Raw genomic sequence first — 20,210 nt, 5'->3', positions numbered from 1 at the left:
CACCCCCCCCCCCCCCCCCCCCCCCTACACTGCCTGTTCTCTGTGGTCCCGAGAGAGATGAAGGCTTTTTATGGTGCACACACACTGCTGGCGGAGCATTCAATGGCAAGATCCGCGTGCAGCTTGTCAGGCAGAATCCCCTCCTTGGCATACATAGAAACACACACCTCCTATTGTGGACACGTGAGCCCCCACTTCTGTGGGACAACACAATCCACCGATGGTCAGCGCACACACAATACAGTAGAGACCTCCTTCTCAGCAATAATTCCCTCACACGACCAATATCCAACCAAGCTCTTCACAAATGGCTGGCAGGTGATGAAAGGCCTGTCCTGGAGACCAGTCCAGAAGGGAAAAGACCTGAGAGAAAGAGAGAGAATGGGGGGATGTGCCTGAGAGGCATATAGAAACCCAATGAGGGAGCCTTCAGACCATCCCAGCATCCCAGCCTCTGCCGCTTTGTACCGCGCACGACAGTCAGCCAATGAGAGGAGCCGGTGGCTCCTGAGGATGGCTGTAAGGTGAAAAACAGCTCTGGTAGCCAATCAGTAGGCCTCTCTAGAGGGGGTGGGGTGGGGGGGGGGGGGGGCTGCAGTGGCTCTTGAAGGAGCAGGCTTTCTCTATTGTGAAGGAGAGTACAGTATGGCTTTCACCACCGGCTCTTTTCTGTCTGCCAGTCTCTGCTTATTACTACCTCTTATTTCTCTCTCTCAATGACACATTCTATGTTGAGAGAGCCTTCTCTCATCCTTTTTTTCCTCCTGAAATCACTATCCTCCCCCTTTCTTCTAATCTTCACCCCCCACCCGTCCTCCTCCTCCATGCTCAGTGTTCTTTCTGCAATTACTCCCACTGATCTCTCAGACATTCAGAGCAGAGACACAGGAAGAGGAGGGGAAGGGAGAAGTGGGAGGGCAAGACATGAGAAGATGAGCGGGTCTGCCTCCGAGACATTTACGCTCGCTGAAATAGCATGGTTGTTTACGCCCAAAACACAGCGCTGGAGGTTGGCAAATAAGAGAATATGTCATGTGATGAAATTGGCCCTCTGCCTTTTCTGCCGGCGAGGACATACAAAACACAAAGACCCCAACTGGAGAAGCTGATTGGCTGTTGCAGGTGTCCCAAGAGTTGTAATCATAATAAGACACACAAAGATGTACAATTTAGGATTTGGAAAAACAAATCTATTCAAATTGATTTATTTTTTCATAATACAGATGGAAACATTCTCTTTTGTGACATAATTACTTCAATAGCATGAAAAAAATATGCATTAACCCATTTAGACCTGAGGCCGATTTTAAAAACGCCTTCTAAATCCTAACCTAAGTTTTCATAAAATCTTCTATTTTTCATTCAAAAAAAAAAAAAAAAAATCCTGTTGCTATCTAAAGATGCTTTCCCGGTTTTAATGGTATAACAACGTATAGGCTTTCCCGGTCTTAATGGGTTAAAATCATTTTTCCAATTACTATACATACACTAATACTGGTGAACAGATTTAGTCACACATTTCTATAAATTGATTAATTTAAATATTCATAGAATGCCTCTAGTTGATTAGCGAGGGAGCAAGCGTGTACTTGGAAGGTGTCCAAATAATTGGATTTCAGGGCTGCTTGGGTGCATGTGGAAAACCCTCACTCACTGTGACAGTGTCAACTGAGCTGTGGAAAAGCTCCACCTGAAATTTGTTGCATGAATACATATGGCCTCTACAGCCACCTACTCTTTCTCTGCCACGCTGCACAGTGCACGGATAGTTCGGTAATTGCTCAGGTTTAAGCACGCAGATACGTTTAATTAATTAATAAATAAACTGATTAAAGAACTATTGGAAGATGCATTTAATTATTAGTTAAAAACAGTAACAGTGTTTGTAACAGTAAGTGTGGGAGTGGGGACTCAGCCCAAGGACAATTAAAGGACAATTAATTTACTGAGTATGTTTGACGATGCAAAGCATAAATGGGTTTTTAAAAGGATTATGACACAGAAGATCACATGCTTCACTGAGACTAGTAGTGGGAGAAATTAATTAAACACTGACTTCAATGTCAAAGGAACCACAATCTGTAACAGAAAACAGCACAAGCATGACTTTAGTTTAAAATTAGGTTAAGTGATATTTTTGGGTTAAAAAAAGCACTATATTCTGATAGTAATCATTGTTATAGAGTGTTTGTTCAATAACAGAGTCTCCCTGTCTCTCCAGCTCTTTAATAAACAGAAAATACATTTTCAGGTAGCTGACAAACTTTCAGCCAATCAGGAGAGAGTACCCATTTAAATGGTTTAATCTGTATCCTGACTGAGTTCTCTATCATGATTGGATGAAATTGGTATTGCCACCTGAAAACAAAATGTTCTGTTTAATAAAGAGCTGGAGAGACATGGAGACTCCTGTTACTGAACAAACACTCTATGAGTATCAAAATATACTGTAGAGCTATTTAACAATTAGGGATATACATTTTTCGGCTTCTTAGACAGATAAAGAAAATCACTTACCCTAACTTTAAGGAAAAAAGTAGAGTTAAAGAGTTAAAGTACAACAAATGTTCCTTTTTACAGGACATAACCGGTCATGATATTGATGTTGGATGTTTGCCGCCTGCGTTCTATGCGCGCCCTGTTGAGTGGCATGGGTCCCGCAGGTACCTGGTGCCATCTGTCCTGCCTGTTCACAACAGCCTGAAGCTCAAGGCTCTTATGTCGGTCACCTCATTATTCACCTCTATGGTTGTACCTAGCAGGAGGTGGAATTAGAAATGCTACCCATTTGAACAGGGATTGTATTGGGGTATGGCCCAGTTTATATTAAAGGGACGCTATCAAGACTTTAAACATGATCTCTATGCATTTGTTGGAGGGATAATAATGCTCCATTAGCAGTCATAAAACTGTGCAGTCTTCTGTGTGTTTCTGCCAAAGTTGTGCTTAAAAGTTTACTCCAGGGATGTCACTGCAGTAAAATCCATGAATGTGGAAAACATTCAACCATTCCTTCCTGTTTTTTAGCTAGGAGAACTACTGAAAGGAGAACACAAAGCAACATCTTCAATTTGGAAGTCCATGGTTTTAGAAGTAATGGAACGAGCAATATTCACATATCAAAATGTGGTGTTTGGATTCCATGATTATGATAAAAGTACATACTACTAGAGAAGCAATTCTTATCAATTCTTATCAATCTAATTATTGTGTTAGCCAAATGTTATATTCATAGGAGAAAATTCTCCTTTAAAATTAAGCAATGGAATTATCCACTGATATGAATACTAAATTGCCAATTTAGCATTCAATTTATTTATTATATTGTTGCGACCCAGCAAAAGACCCGGCCGTAACTTGCTCCTCCAAGGGAGCTAGCTCTCTTGGCGTTGCTTGTCACCTGCCGGGCTGGAGAAATTATAATGTTTAGACACTACTAGACCATGATTCAAAAGTATACATGCGCACCAAACCAAGAGACACATGAAAAAGCTTTGTTGACAGGAATTTGTGCATTGGAATGTATTATTCACAGGTTCACACACACACACACACACACACACACACACACACACACACACACACACACACACACACACACACACACACACACACACACACACACACACACACACACACACACGCTCATCTAGCTGTCTAAACGCATTATTCAGGCCTAAACGGGCAGAACCATGGCTGATTCTATTTTTAAGTATATGCCACACTGCAGCCATGGTGCAGAGGGAACCCAAAGCGGGGGATGGAAGAAGGCAGTGTTCGGCTGGGTTAAGAGAGGACATAGTTGGGAATGGAAAGAGAAGAGCATGCAGTAAAGCACTGGTTCTCAAACATTTTCTTGTCAAGGACCCCCAAATTGATATGTATTTGGATGTGGACCCACATCCGAAAATATATTGTGCCAGGGACCCCCATAGTTGTTTTAAAAATGAACTTTTTCAAATAGTTTTTTTTCCCCTTTTTATTAGGGCTGTAGGTCTGCTATTTTCGAATAGCCAAAGTAAAAAGTAACTTCCTTTGATGCTATATTAACACATTTTGCTGAGGACTCCTGGAACCGCCTCCAGGACCCCACTTTGAGAACCACTGCAGTAAAGGCATCTTTGAAGAACGTACGGAGGTACTGTAATCCACCCCTCCCAAGGCCTTGTCTGTCAGTCTGTAGAACGCTAATCAATCTCCCGAAAAAAACACAATAAAAACCCTGGTCTCTGCGTTGGCCAGCTAATTAACCCAGGAGCGAAGAGACAACCCGTCCTCCCCACCACGGCTATAGAAATCTCTTTCGGCTAAACTGACAGCCCCATCCATTACAACCACCCGAAATACAATTATGTGATATGAAGAGAATTACACTGGTCTTGTTCTTATCTCCACCAGCCTCACTGGCTGTTCAAGATCAAAGCATTGTGTAAGAGTCTAATGCCCCCTGCTGGTAAACAGCAGCAAAAAGGAATTAGAACACACCACAACACGCTCAACTGCTGTACCTTTGCCTACCTTTCCTCATCTCCCGTGTCATCTCTTACTTAGGTAGGTGATGTTTAAACTAACCATGACATCTCTGAGTGTCAAAATGGAACCAAATGAGTCACATGTTTATACTCTTACAGTTAAACTCACACTACAGATTTTACAGTGTAGGATCATGAATACGGCTTCCAGACAACCAAAAGAATTTCAGCAGCAATGCAGATGTGCTGCGGCAAGAAGGGGACAGATGAGGATAGTGTAGTGCAGTGTAGTGTAGTGCATTGGTTCTCAAAGTGGGGTCCGGGGACCCCCAGGGGTACTTGAGGGAATACCAGGGGGTCCCGACTCCCCAGCTAAATGATTTATAGGAACCAAATGGACCCTTATGGGTCTGTAACTCTGAGAGTGTACAAATGGAACCAAATGGACCCTAACGGGTCCATTTGCACATGCATGTGCATGTGCATGTGCATGTGCATGTGCATGTGCATGTGCAAGCTGGCATAGAAGGCTACCTGGGCACGCTGGTGAGATAGGTCAGAACATTGTGGAACTCTCTCTCCTGGATCTGTCCAAAGGCAGGGAATTCTGGGAAGATGATGATGGGGCTGCCGTTGTGACCTCTGCCCCCTGAGGAATGGGAGTTCAATGAAAGGAATATTAGGCACAAATGCATCATCAACCACATGTACAGTAAGCTGTCCATAAACAGCATGCTTTTAGGTAAAATCATGTGAGAGGAAGGTCCAGTAGATAAGCCTAAGTCCTGAGTGTTAATGTAACTAATTATAATCACTGCTAGCAATGATCACCATTACTTCAGAATCATTTTGAAACTCATTTATATTTCTGGCCAGTGTACTGAGAACTCAGTGAGTTCATTGAAGGGAGAGAATACAGAGCGTCCAGTGAAACAAACTGAAACAAGAGCATTCAGAGGCTGATGTCGGGGCTCGTCTCTAACCTTTAAAAAAATTATAACCACATGCTAGTGTTAAGGCTGTCTGCCTGAGGGAGAGTGAAACAAAAAAAACACAAGCTGAGAGAGACTCAGTTAAGCCTATTTTATACTTTGTCATACAATGGATTCACTCGCTGAACACAGAAGATCTACAAGCTCATAACAGCTTGCGATGCGATGGGCTCTGAGCTTGTAGATCTGCTATTTTTGGCACCCAAGCTTATAAAATAAGCAACAGTCACCCTGGGTGGTGAGGGTTGGGTTGTTTGTACACAGTGGTGTTTGTACACATTGGCAGTCGCACGGACACACACACACACACACACACACACACACACACACACACACACACACACACACACACACACACACACACACAATTCCTTCAGGGAGCTGCGCTGTCAGCCCATGTGATCAGAATATCAATCTGCCTTCTTTTCCTTCTGCCATCACTATAGCAACAGCAAGTGCACGGTCATGCTTCCAACCATAGTCAGATAGCTCAGATCTTTGTCTAGAAAATGGATGCAGAGAGCAGAAAACATCCAATAAATAGTCTGATGCAGCCCCCGGATCACCCCTGCCATTCCTTGTGAGAACATCCTTGTGTGTGTGTGTGTGTGTGTGTGTGTGTGTGTGTGTGTGTGTGTGTGTGTGTGTGTGTGTGTGTGTGTGTGTGTGTGTGTGTGTGTGTGCGTGTGCGTGTGCGTGTGCGTGTGCGTGTGCGCGTGCGTGCGTGCGTGCGTGCGTGCGTGCGTGCGTGCGTGCGTGCGTGCGTGCGTGCGTGTGCGTGCATGTGCATGTGTGTGTGTGTGTGTGTGTGTTTGTTTCGTGGTTATTTATGTGTGGTCTGAGTGGGAGAATGTTCTTGCAGCTGTCTGGTGATCTCTGTACAGTTGATTTAGTCACTCTGGTGAGAGAAACTCAGACATACGGCAATGTAATAAAAGACCCAGGCGCTGTCCAGAAGGTAAAGGAGTTCAGTATAACAGCACTGGACTAGAAACACAAACCAACTGATAAGAGGAAAAGGACACAGGGGATATTTGAATAGCAAATCATAACCGTACTAAGCAAGCGGGTCATGTTATCTAGATATCGCATATAAAAATGACGGTGCCATGATCCCTGTCATAAATAAGGTGATAGAACAGCATGTACAATTTTATTGGAAGCTGGAAATGTTTTTTACTCAAAACAATACAGTTTGATATCTAGCCAGCCTTGATCAGATATGAGTCTTTGACATCAACCAATCGGACACAAGATTGGTCAAGTGAGCTTTCCTCAGCAGCCCAAAATTATACTGAAACAATGGCTTATTTTTAATTATTTCGGTTTAGTATTTTACCTAAAAAGCCGGCTAACCTATACTGTAGCGGTTGGGTCTTTTTTGTTAATCAAACAAACCAGCACATATGCTTTACAGATGTTATGGAATTACAAAATATTATAACAAATGTTACCTTTTGATTAAAAGGGAGGACAAGATTACAGCAACAGTGGCAGTACAGTATGTCTTGTCATTCTTTTTCACTGTCAAATCCAACCATAAAATTTTCATTTTCAAGGCGTGATCAAATAACATAATCTTGGATTCCAAGTTGCCCTTGTTTGTCCTCTTTTCTCATTATACAGAAAATGTTGTCCCAGCCACATATTTGCATTAAAATTTGCCAGTGTATCATGACCTTAAGGGACAGATCAAAACTGAAAGCCAGTCGGTGGGATGGAAACAAAGCAGAATGGCCACTGGCATACAGGCAGACAGACAAAAACTATATATACAGTATGTACAGTACATTCAGATGAATAGAAAGTGAGTCAGTCAGACAGACAGACAGCAAGAACCAAAACAAACAGATGATGCCACTAATCAGAAAGAAAGCAAGATATGTGAAGATACAGTGCAGAGGTAAAGACGAAAACACACTCAGTTATAAATCAAGAAAGAGGAAGCCAATTCGGCCATACTCAGGGGGGGACCCCGATGGGGTATAGAAAGACAACAGATAAATAGGTGGACAGATGTAAAACGTGACTAACCTGAAAGGAAGGCAAACTGCTTCCTGAGGTCAGGGGTGATGTCAGCAGCACAGAGGAGACTGTTTTCCTGCTGCATGATTTCATCTGGGGGACAGAGAACAAATTCAATGTAAGTGAAACATCACAGCTGTACTGTAGGGGCTTATCAGGGAGCCCAATGTTGTGTCCTTCTAATGGACGATGTGCACTGTGAAATCACAATGAAAGGCTGCAAGATCAGGTTCGACTTTCTAATGCAAGGCCGTTGTCTGTGAAATTTGTTTCAGCACAGGTGAAAAATAGCCCTGATGTTTATTTTAACCAATGATGATCTTCAGTGAAACAGGAATGTAAACACATAAGATAAACAGTAAAAGGTTCAGCAGAACCATCTGTGCAAAGGCATAGGCCAGCCCTAAACTAACCACAATCATCCAAAAATAATCAAAATAGTGCAATAACATTTATCGCAACAGGAGATGAATGAGGAACAAATAGCAATACTATAACAGTAATTTTTCAGCATACAGTTGTTGTTGTGAAACACCCAGATCTCCTATGTATTTCTATATCACTGAAATTCCAGGAGACAAAACACAGGCTAATATTGGCTTATTAGCCTGTGGTTCATTTTAAGTAGTGAAAATTAAAGTAGGTCAACTCCAGCACACACAAACACTTCACAGACACATTGCTAGGGTTCATAATCACATGCATGTGCATTACGCTTAAGACACATCTGATCACATACTTTAACTAAGACACAGCAATACATTTACTTATATGCTTAATCGTGGTCAGTTTGTTAGATGTACAGTAAGCGATATTGTCTATAATATCCAGGAATTCCTATTGAAGATTATAATATGAATCCCTGGATATTAAATGTTCATCTGGAATTTTAGCGGCCCCAGTAATATTTGTTGTTACAGTGTACTGAAGTAGCTATCGCATATGATGATGGTTAAACTATGTTGAATAAAAGAAAAGCTGCAAAGAGCAATACTTTCCAATCATGTCCTAGGCACAGAAAATACATTAATACACAAAATTATTGCAAAACAACACTCCTACTGTTTCTTTTTTCAATCAAACTTTTGTCCTGGACTTGCCATTACTTGCTGGTTGTGTTTAAATGTACTTGCGTAGTGCAAGCAGTGCTCTCTCTCTCTCTCTCTCTCTCTCTCTCTCTCTCTCTCTCTCTCTCTCTCTCTCTCTCTCTCTCTCTCTCTCTCTCTCTCTCTCTCTCTCTCTCTCTCTCTCTCTCTCTCTCTCTCTCTCTCTCTCTCTCTCTCTCTCTCTCTCTCTCTCTCTCTCTCTCTCTCTCTCTCTCTCTCTCTCTCTCTCGTTGACTGACCATTCCTGCAACTCTGTCCAGACAACTGACCAATCGTGTAACAGTGTTGTCTCAACTCCAGCCCGACAAGAGCATCTGTAGGGCTAGGCTACAAGTCCAGCCAAAAACTGGTGAAAGTCCCACGATTATTGAAGATGAGAGAACAAAGCCAAACAGATTAATGCAAGAAGACAGATTTACTACTCTCTCCCTCCCTCCCTCCTTCTATACTGTACACACACACACACACACACACACACACACACACACACACACACACACACACACAATTATCTATATTTTGTAATGTTGGCTAATGCCCTCTGTCCTCACGTGTTCTCAGAAGCAGGTTTTGTAAAAACAAGAACATGGGAGGACTAAAGAGTACATCATGACAAGTCTAAGTTGAGCTCTACACAGGTCATGAACACATGTGTATTTCTCATGACCACACATATCAATGGTAGCTTCAGTCTACAGAAATTCAACCTAGAAGAGCTCAAAGCACTCGCTTCCTTTACTCAGTTATTTCCCATCGACTGTATTTTGAATAATTCACCAGGATAATAGTTCTAGAACTACAGAGCTGTGGAAAATATTAATTACTAATGTAAAAGCAACAACCTGTTGCCTATAAGTCAGTGGTTCTCAAAGTGGGGTCCAGGGACCCTCAGGGTTCCTTGAGGGGGTTCCAAATGGACCCTTCCAAATCTGTCATCTTTGAGAAACCATTCCATCTGTACACTCTCAGAGTTATGGGGGTCCTTGAAAGTTTGAGAACCACTGGCCTAAGTCACACTAGTCTCTCATCTACATAATTTACCGTAACACTTCAGCAGAGGAGGATGGGAGAACAAGGGAAGAAGGAGGGACAGGCAGGGGGCCAAAGATGTAGAAAGACGATAGGAAGACTTTTTCATGTTCACAAACACCACCGTATACAGGGTTGTGAAGTAAACAGACATGGGGTGTGGCCTGGAACACCAATGTTGACTTTTCATTAGACTGTTTGCTCCGTTTTCCTGCGACACTCAACGCTGAGTCAACACACGTCTGCCATGCTGCAAAACACACAGCTTTGTTACTTTATAATAGTCTATGTCTATGTTCATTTCTGTTGCACCAATTCTCTAAGCTTGGTTGGCTTCATCGTCCATATTACTTACTGTAGGACCATTAGACATACGTAAATAGATAAATGATTACATAGTTTTCCCTCATACTCAAGCAAACCAACGGAACGTGAAGTCTACAAGTCGCTAGAAAGACAGAGAAATGGCAGCGACAAAACTGATAACACACTAATTGAGTCTATTCCCAGATTATCTCCTGGATGTATACCTGTCCTGTCCTGTGTTGGTGCTCCTGCCAGGGAGTGGTGATGTCATGGCATAGCGGTGCCAGCGCAGGGCAGCTCCTCCAAGTCTAGCTTCATACTGTACCGACTGTCTACTGTCTGCAGCTGCAAACACGTCACCCACATGCATAGAATGTAAATATACTGTCTGCTGTCTGTCCTATAATACTCCTTATACAGCAGACGTTCTTCTGCCTCTTGTTGTTTAAGTTTCCTTGGCTTTCTCTTTGCAGGAACAGCCCCGTGTTCCCCTGGGTCCTCCTCCCCTGACTACAGTTCAAACAGACCAAAATGCCTCTTTGGGGCTCTTTGTTTGACAACGTCGAGACTTATCAGGTGACAGCCTTGGCCTCAGGGTATCACTAACGCAGAGTACTGCCCTTTCTCTCTCGCGCACGGACACGCACATGCACACGCACACGTACTGTACACATGCGCGTGCACACACAAATGCACACAAATAAACCAACAAAGCTCAGTTTCAGAAATAAGTCAGATGTGTCTCTGTTATCTCCATGCCTGCAGCTGGTGCCAAGTCACTTAACCACTTAAGCCCTACTGTATACTTCGTTGTATGATAAACAGCAAAAAGAGCTGATCCGTAAGCTCACAAAGCTTTGCATCGTGATGCATTATAACCTTGTAGAGCTGCTATTTCCGCTAATTTTTATATTTCGGATTTTTTGTTATTAAAAATATTTGTGGTGGGGGGGGGGGGGGCATTGATTTATTTTTTTACGTTTTAAAAAAATGTTTGGCTATAATGACAATAGGGTTGTCATGGTTAATGTGGTCAAGTTAAAACAGCAGCAATTAAGTAAAGTCAGGTGTCATTTATTTGTACAGTCCTTTGTTACAGTCTCAAAGGGCTTTACAGGCTCACACTTAACAAAGGAAACAAACAACACCCCCTGGCTTTAGACCCTCTATCGGATGAGGACAAAAATCCCGGGAAAAAACAAGCATGCAATAGGTGCCGAGTGGGAAATATCTAAATGAACGATGATCAAAAGACAAAGACGATTCATTTTCTACTAGTAAAGTCATAGTAATAGTAACACATTATACACAATAGCATTAGTAAATAAATAATAATTAAAACACAATATCAAAGGTTCAGTAAATTCCACAAGACATTTACTATGAAATATGAATGAATGAATCGATTTGAAAAAAAGATCACTAACAGGTGAATGGAGTATATATTAGGCAAGCTTTAGGTTTGCCCTAGGCCTAGACAAATAATTGTTGGTTCATGAGGTCACTAAGATAATCTTACCCTGTGAAATACAGAAGGCCCGAGAAAGTAACATTTAAGCCTTTGAATAAGTTTGTGTTATGTTTGGGTTTTGAATATTAAGAGGACAGCAGGCCGACTCACACGCATGTACTGAGGAACAGTATAGATAAGGTTAAATGGTTAACATGTTTCACAGGCTAGTTACATCGTTTGTGTGGGCCATAGAAATCACGCTGGTATCTGTCATAAGTTATAACAGTCTCTCCCCTGACCTCCAATCATGCTGTATGTGATCATATTTGGCCTCAGGAAAATGTTCTCAAGCAGGAGGACATAAATAGACATGTTTTCCTCATAACAAGACAGACCCTCATTAACTGTTCTTCACTGTATATGTTATATGAATATGATATGGTAATAAATGGTAATAGATAACAAATTGTAACACAATGAACAGGCTACTAATAAAGTGCATTTAGCCAATATGCTTAATTATGTAAAACTAACTGTGTGCAAACTAAGTCTAGATGAAATGTATGTATGTTATACAATATTTGTAAACGTTTACTCCACTGTCTGGGATCATAAGGTTGTCTGTTTTGAATGCCCCTTTTTTACATCATACATTAAATTAAACTGTTATACTCACAATAGCATGAATATTATTCAACGTTATCAGTTTTAACATGGAGCAAATCCATAATATATATGGTTAAAATATTATGGATTTGCTCCATGTCGCTGCGTCCTTATTTTTGGGCATGTCATTACCGGTGAAAATCTTCTAAAATGAGTTCAGATCCCGTCTATAATCAGCTTTATCACTTATCTGTTATCGGTCAGAAGAATCTTTTCCCACTTCCCCCACAAAATGTGTTCTGTCTCTGATAAGGTATTAATGTCACAGATAGTTAATTATTTAAATATATACCCTAACATAGAAAACTACTACAACTGCTATTGTTCAACATTTTCCAGACCATACCAGTTAGACTTTATTTTGAATCACTGAAGTTTAGTTGTTTTGTGTGTGTGTGTGTGTGTGTGTGTGTGTGTGTGTGTGTGTGTGTGTGTGTGTGTGTGTGTGTGTGTGTGTGTGTGTGTGTGTGTGTGTGTGTGTGTGTGTGTGTGTGTGTGTGTGTGTCTTTAGATAATGTTCTGTCCTCAGAGCCTGTCATTAATCATGTTAAGCCTAAAGCTAAAGGGTGCTCCACCCTGTATCCGCATTTGACACTACTGAATAAACTGACAGTGCTAGTTAACAGATATTGATTAGGAACTATTGACCAATTGTCATTTGAGAAACAACTTCCTTCTACAGCTTGCCCTAAGGAACCGAAGACTGTCATGGATAGCATCTAACGGTAGCCAAGTGGACAGAAACAGCTACATGGGCAGGTCTGTGTTGTGTTTTAACTCTGTGAGACACCTGCTACTGCGCTGGTAATGCCTGAGGAGGTGAGATGGACACAAACAAAGCTTCAACTGTCTGGTCATCTGTAGACCTGCTCGGAGGCACTCACACGTTCCACGCGGCATCAAGTTCACTTAGAAACCCCCGGCGGTCTCCATCTCGCCCAGCTTCACTCAGCCCCACCTTGCCCCCCAGCGACTCCCACACATATCAAATAAAGGAAAACCGCCAGCAGCTCCTCTTCCTCCACCGCAACCACTGATTTCTGGATAGATGCTCTCCTGTTACCCTTTGACATATACCACAGTGTGAAATAATCCCAGTAAGAGCAAATCAGTGTTGATCCAACTCTGTTACTCCTACTGACGAATACCACAGTGTGACGTCATTAACCCTATACTGACAAATACCAGTGTGAAATAATGGGTGTTGATTCAACTATATTACCCCTACTGAAAAACAGCATCAGTGTTGTTGACTCAACGGTGTTACCCGAAAAACCACACAGTAAAACCCTGTGTTAATTTAACTCTTAATTTAAGTGTAAAAATGGCGGGTACATTTTCATTTATCCACACTTTGTAATGTACTGCTCTCCATCTGTGTTTGTGAATGTTTGTTGATGTTTTTAACATTTTAACATTGTTCTCTTCGTTCTTTCCTTCATTCTATCTTCCCAACTAATTACTTCCTTGCATACTGGTGATATCTTTGTTTACCGTCACCTTGTTCACATAGTTTTGTACTGTACTTTGTTAAGAGCCCAAGGCTGAATGGGTGTGGATAGGGCAATGGTATCAGATAGTGTTTCTTACAAAAGGACCTAAAGTCTCTCTCTCTGTATCACTTTCTCTGTGTGTGTGTGTGTGTGTGTGTGTGTGTGTGTGTGTGTGTGTGTGTGTGTGTGTGTGTGTGTGTGTGTGTGTGTGTGTGTGTGTGTGTGTGTGTGTGTGTGTGTGTCTCTCTCTCTCTCTCTCTCTCTCTCTCTTTCTCTCTCTCAAATCCTCAGCTGGTATCGGTGATGTCACAAAACGAGAGAACAGGGTTGTGGGAGAAACAAGTAGTTCTATTAGTGTGTGCAGGTTATCCTATATTGTCTCTGCGGTGGTCTAAAAGGACCCCCTGCATCCCTCAAAGGTTGAGGCACCCAAGGCAACATCCTATAACACGAAAGGAAACAGTCAAACTCTGCGGCTCACAGCCAACAAAGGTTCAGATTAAACAGCTGATTGTAAGTGCTCCAATAAGTGCAACAGTTGTTATTTTATTCATGCAAGTAAAATAGCCAGTTTGTCTTTCAGCCATATACAAACATAGCTTAATGACAAATACACACACACGCATGATTATTTAAATGTTCAAAGTAAAATTCATAAAAGAGTCAATATCGGAGGGCTTACAGGAGATTTAAAGGTGCTGTAAGTGATGTTTTTTTAATCATGTTAGAGCTCTGTATTCTGATAGCAATCATTGCTATAGAGTGTTTGTTCAGAAACACGGATATAGCCATCTCTCCAGCTCTTTAGTAAGCAGAAAAAACATTTCACACACATTTCAGGTGGGTTCCAATTTCATCCAGTCAGGAGAGAGAACCAATTTATCAGCTTAAAATGTATAGTGTGCCACTTCCAATTTTGTTTGCCATTTCTTGTTTTTTGTTTCATCTATTCCAATTTCACTTGTTTTTCCTATATCTTGTATAAATTCTCTCTCCTGATTGGATGAAATTGGTATTCCGACCATGTATTCTTTTGTTTACAAAAGAGCACGAGAGACATGAAGACCATTGTTATTGAACAAACACTCTATAGTGATGATTTCTATCAGAATATAGAGATATTTAACACTTCTTTTAATAAAAGAATATCACTTTCAAGATGCAAACAGCTTTGTGTGCATTATATGGGCTGGCTACCTGTTAGCACTGTACTGTATTTCTGCCAATATGTCAGTCTTTACTGAGAGGACCTGTTTCATATACAAGTCATGCATAAACTTCTCACTGCTCCTCACTGACAGATATGACCACACGGTTGTCAACGATAAACCTTTCTAACATCACACACACACACACACACACACACACACACACACACACACACACACACACACACACACACACACACACACACACACACACACACACACACACACACACACACACACACACACACACACACACACACACACACACACACACACACACACACACACACACACACACACCACCTGCTTCATGAGGCGTAATGGACTTTAAAAGGCTTAGCCAGAGGGATTAGCGTCCCCGCGTGCTCACATTTGTGTGTAAGGAGTCAAACATTAGTGGGTCACAGTCACACACACCGGGACCTTCTGCCACTACTGACACAGATTAAACCGTATAGGAGGAGTGACCATTTAGAGAAACCTTTACAGGATGCCGGAAGGACGGGCTGAAACTCAATCTCACTTCAAAGAAACACGCTTCTCAATTGTTTTTTTCAATACAGGATTTGAAAAAAAAATGCTGGCTAATAAATCTGCACTGGGGTCTGATTCAGGCAACCTGAAATATGCATTGCTACCAGTGTTGCAAGAGAAATAATCAACCAGATCTATGAAAACAAGCCCAAAAGAAGCGACTATGCTACGGCTATTTGAAAGTAGCCAATCTACAAGCTCACAACCGATCTGCTATTTTCCCAAAATAGTAATAATAACCTTGGGGGAAAAAAAGGTAATTTTGGAATATTTCTTAAACATTTTAACAACCCAAATCTTGGCACACCCTTGCACAAAATATTTTTAGATGTCTGCGGACAAATACATATTAATCTGGGGGTCCTTGCCATGATAATGTTAATAACGACTGGTTTATAAACAAAATTAGGAAACAAGCCCAAATAAGCAACTACACTTTAGGAACAAGCCCAAAAAACTGCAACCACCAATATTTACAAGCAACTTTACAGAAAAACAAGCCCAAAGTCGCGTATAATAAGCGGACATGGCAACACTGATTGCTGCCCAAACTCTGAGTCATGTTGAGGTCAGTGATGCAGAGGGCAACCCTATAGTCCCTATTCTGGGCAAGCCATAATAGGCGTACATTCGGTGAAAATAGGCAAACATTCAGTGAAAATAGGAGAACATTCAGTTAAAATAGGCAACCATTCAGTGAAAATAGGAGAACATTCAGTTAAAATAGGCAAACATTCTGCAGAAAAAGGCAAACAGCGAAAATAGCTAAATATCTACAAGTTCACAACGGATCGCGGTGCAACACGTGCTTATAGAATAGAATATGCGGCGGGCGGAGGGCAGAGATAAAGGAAAGCACTAAACGGGAGGTGGGTGGTGAGACACATACAAGGGGTTATAATATCATGAGAGAAGTCGGGGGGTTAGAGGGTTTAGCAAAGGGTGAGTACAGTTTGACTTAAAATAAAATAAATAAATGTTAAACAGTGGCTCTAGAGACTATAGCTACTTCTTCACAAAACTATAATCGCTCTATGCAACGGAAAGAGATATACAGACCATAAAACAAGCAGATGGCATCTACTGCTTCTGTCCTGTAAACTCTAGCAGATACAGTAGGCCTTCAGCCTGGCAGAAGCAGAAATTGACAGGGTGTGGAAGAGGCGTGCAAGGATAACAGCTTGGTATAATACAGAGATGCAAATGCATACCAAAAGGTTAAGCAGAGAGTTGTAATAAACAAGATTGGGCTGAGAGAGAGAGAGAGAGAGAGAGAGAGAGAGAGAGAGAGAGAGAGAGAGAGAGAGAGAGAGAGAGAGAGAGAGAGAGAGAGAGAGAGAGAGAGAGAGAGAGAGAGATAAGAGTAAATAAGATTAGACGGAAAAGTAGATTGAATTCTAGGGAGTAGGTCAAGGTTGGGACACCTACTGTACAGCCAGTGGCAGCAGCGTGAGAATCTGTAGTACCTCTCCACCTCCTCCAAAGAGATCCTCATGTAGCCTCCTCTATGCTCCATCGGCTTTAAAATCACCTCCAATGCCCTCCCTGCCTTCTCCTCTTTGCCCTCCGTATTACCCCCATCCATCATCACACCTCCGCCTGGTTCACTTTCACCATCGCTCGCTGACCTAGATGCAACCGCTTCTCCCTCCACTGGACTGCCTCCTTTGCCTTTCTCCCCACCCTCTCCATCTTCCTCGCTACTGGACAGAGGATGTGAGAGCCCTTTGGTCCTAACCAGCCAGTTCGTCTCCTCCTCTGGCTGTTCGTCTGAGTCCACCACGCTCACCTGTCCAGCCAGACTCAGCACAGAGTCGCCCTCCACGCAAAACCCAGAGTCTAGCTCAAGCTCAGAGGTGTCCTGTGCGAAGAAGAAGCCAGAGTCTGTCGTCTCATCCTCTCCTCCCATCCCGCCGTCCCAGTAGGTCTCTCCTATAGCCCACTGCAATCGCCCTGTTCCCCCTTCGCTCCTCTGGCCTGAGTCGTGTTCCATGCAGCACTGTCTGGGGTTATCACTGGGAACTATTTGACTATCATTCTGATGGCGACTCCCCTCTGCCTTTCTCGCTCTCAGGCTGACTGCTATGCTCTATAGCCTGCAGGATGTCACTCAGAGACTGCGTGGACTTCCTCTTTCAACCTCAGGTTACCTGCCCCATAGACAAAAGCTACAGTGTAGTTTGTGACCCCACCCTCCCTTGCCAAACCAACTAACGTTATCCTCCCACTATGGGACAATTACTTGATCCCTCCCACTTCCATAGTATTTCCCCCAGCTCGCTGACATGGAGCTGATGTCTGAATATGACCCAGGTATTATGTCAAGCACAGGAGGAAAAAAAAACACCAGTGTTAATTTGACTCTGACTGAGAGCGTCAGTGTCTCACATGCTCCTCTGCAGTACCACTCTGTACTTCCACTCCACTCCTTTTCTCCCCTTCACCAAATCTCTTCAGCGAAAATAACCAATCTATAAGCTCACAACACGTCGCACTGTGGTGTGTTGTGAGCTTGTAGATCAGATATGTGTGGCGAATATTACCTCCAGAATAGGGATGCTAAGGTTGGCTTAAATGGGAGTTACAGCTCTGTGGTCCGTGGTTTCCTGGTGATGTTCATTTACCTAGACCAACAGAGAGTCTGGACTCCCAGTCTGCCTTATCTCAGGAGATCTGGACTGACAGTACAAAGCCTCTATTCTGACAGGCCCATTCAAACCACTGTGTGCATCCCCATTTAACCATTCATGGACTGCATCTATTCAAAGCCTCTATTCTTGTTTACACCACTCAAAGCCCCTCATTATTTAAAAAACTCTCTCAAAGACTTAATTCTAATCTGACCTCTCAAAGAAAGACACTGTTTCTGAATGGAACATGGCTATTTGGAGTCCTTTTACATGGGCTTGGTTAAAGATGTCATTCAATGTAAGCTTTCTCATACTATTGCTATTCTATCTCTCTATCTATTCAGATCTGCCTTTATCTGCTCATAGGGACTTGGTGGTAGTAAAACAGTCTAAAAGGCTATATAAGCTAAGTGAGTGTATTCATGCATGTGTGCAACTGTGCATGCATGGGTATTTGTGTGTTTGTTATGTGTAAAATTTGTGTTTGCTCTATAGCAAGGGCATGCATGAGGTTATCAGTGTCATAAACCCTGACAGATAAATCTTACCCGAAAGTGGCTCAAGAGAGGGAATGAGAGTGGGTTGGAAAAAAGCACAGCTCATTGATTAACCCAAGACTAGTTTGGTGACAAGACACGTACATAGATGTTTTACCAAGGGAGGTACAGGCACATGACACTTTGTGATTACGTAGATTGGCTAGATTGGCTCTTTCTGAAAAATGTTTTCTTTTTTTTAAACTACACATCCACTGCAATACTGCCAATACCGATTGTCAAAATAGTCAAATAATGTCCAATATATGGGCCAAACCGATATATCGAACGGGCTCTACAGGCACCAGTCATAGCCTGTACTGTATTGAAATCATATCAGTTACACTGGGCTCAATTTCTTCTACAGTATTCTACAAAGAGAAAATGAAAAAGGGGTGAAACATGCAGACTAATGTGGCCTTGGATGCAGAGTTGCAGATACAGCATTTTATTTGTAAAACTGGCTTATGTTATTGGCATGCTGACAGCTGGCGGTTAGACAGACTGGCTGACAGATTGACAGATGGAGTGAAGAGGTGTTTATCCATGTCAGATATTCCACATCAGTATGAAGTCTGACAGAGGGGCGAATTCATCTGATCAGTACAATCGTGCCCCCCAATGTCTCCTACACATGTGTCACATACAAATAGTTGAATCAGCAATCATGGAGCAATCATGTCTGCACGTTTATTGCAGGGATGACGTTTTGACAAGCGTCTTCCTCAGAGAGGCTTGTTGAAACGTCAGTCAGTCAGTCACCCACTGCAAATAACATGCAGACTTAACCAATGAAACCCTACACACGTCCCCTCCTTTTTTCCCTCTGCAAAAAATCGTTCAATTAGCCGATGTACAAGCTCACAAAGTGACGCATTGTGAGCTTGTGAGGTCTGCCATTTCTTTGTGCTTGTAGATCTGCTTATTTTCACGAAGCATGTTGGACTTCATGTTTGGGACTTAAAATAGTTGAATCACTCTTTAAATAGCCTAGACTCCTAGATACATACAACCAATAAAAAAGGTTAAGTTCTAGCTTCTTCTAGGATGTGTCAATATGGGAACAAATTAAAATCCAGTAAGAAACTTTCCCCAAATAATGATTTAGTATCTAAAAAGTAAATAATGAGAAGCTTTCTCAAAATAATGAGTTAGTATCTCAAAATAATAGTATCTAAAATAACGAGAAACGTTTCCAAAATGATGACGTTCCTCAACATAATGAGAACATGTCTCAAAATAATGAGAAACGTTCTCAAAATAATGACTTAGTATCTCAAAGTAATAAGTTAATAAAGTTTCTCACTATTTTGAGAATAAGTCATTATTTTCATAAAGGTTCTCATTGTTTTTTGACATATTACATCATTATTTAAAGAAAGCTTCTCATTACTTTGAGATACTTAAGGCCGCCCACACCAAGTACTATAAATATAACTGCAGTGTTCACGACTGCTGTTGTTATAGCTGAGTTAGAACCAGTGGTGGAAGAAGTACTCAAGTAAAAGTAACAATACCACGGTGTAAAAATGAGTTACAAGTAAAAGTCCTGCATTGAAACTCAAAATACTTAAGTCAAAGTACAAAAGTATTAGATACAAAGTAGCAAAATATACTTAAAGTAGCAAAAGTAATAAGTACTCATTATGCACAAGTTCTTTTTTTCAAAAATATTCGAAATTTGTCAAAATCTTTCAAAAATAGGCAATAGGCAATCTACAAGCTCACAATGCATTGTGATGCAATGTGTTGCATTGTGA

The 20,210-nt window shown here is 41.8% G+C and overlaps 1 protein-coding gene across 4 annotated transcripts in view; it reads right to left on the bottom strand.

Annotated features, from left to right (window-relative positions):
* mcf2lb (mcf.2 cell line derived transforming sequence-like b) overlaps nt 1-20,210 on the bottom strand; it is a 41,655-nt gene that overhangs the window by 20,395 nt on the left and 1,050 nt on the right. For 3 of the 4 annotated variants that reach the window (XM_084084647.1, XM_084084649.1, XM_084084648.1), the window contains exons 1-3: nt 16,713-17,261; nt 7,499-7,582; nt 5,007-5,121 (exon numbers count right to left, since the gene is read on the bottom strand). In XM_084084647.1, the coding sequence (XP_083940773.1) occupies nt 5,007-5,121; nt 7,499-7,582; nt 16,713-17,193 (680 nt within the window). In that variant the 5' untranslated portion in view covers nt 17,194-17,261. Of the gene's footprint in view, nt 1-5,006; nt 5,122-7,498; nt 7,583-16,712; nt 17,262-20,210 lie in introns of those variants that run through there. The other variant, XM_084084650.1, reaches the window with a different exon arrangement.

This window comes from Gymnoscopelus microlampas (genome assembly GCF_963454915.1).
Source record: "Gymnoscopelus microlampas genome assembly, chromosome: 17".
NCBI lineage: Eukaryota > Metazoa > Chordata > Actinopteri > Myctophiformes > Myctophidae > Gymnoscopelus > Gymnoscopelus microlampas.
The sequence above is the reverse complement of the archived record's forward strand: the minus strand, read 5'-3'. Positions and strand labels throughout refer to the sequence as shown.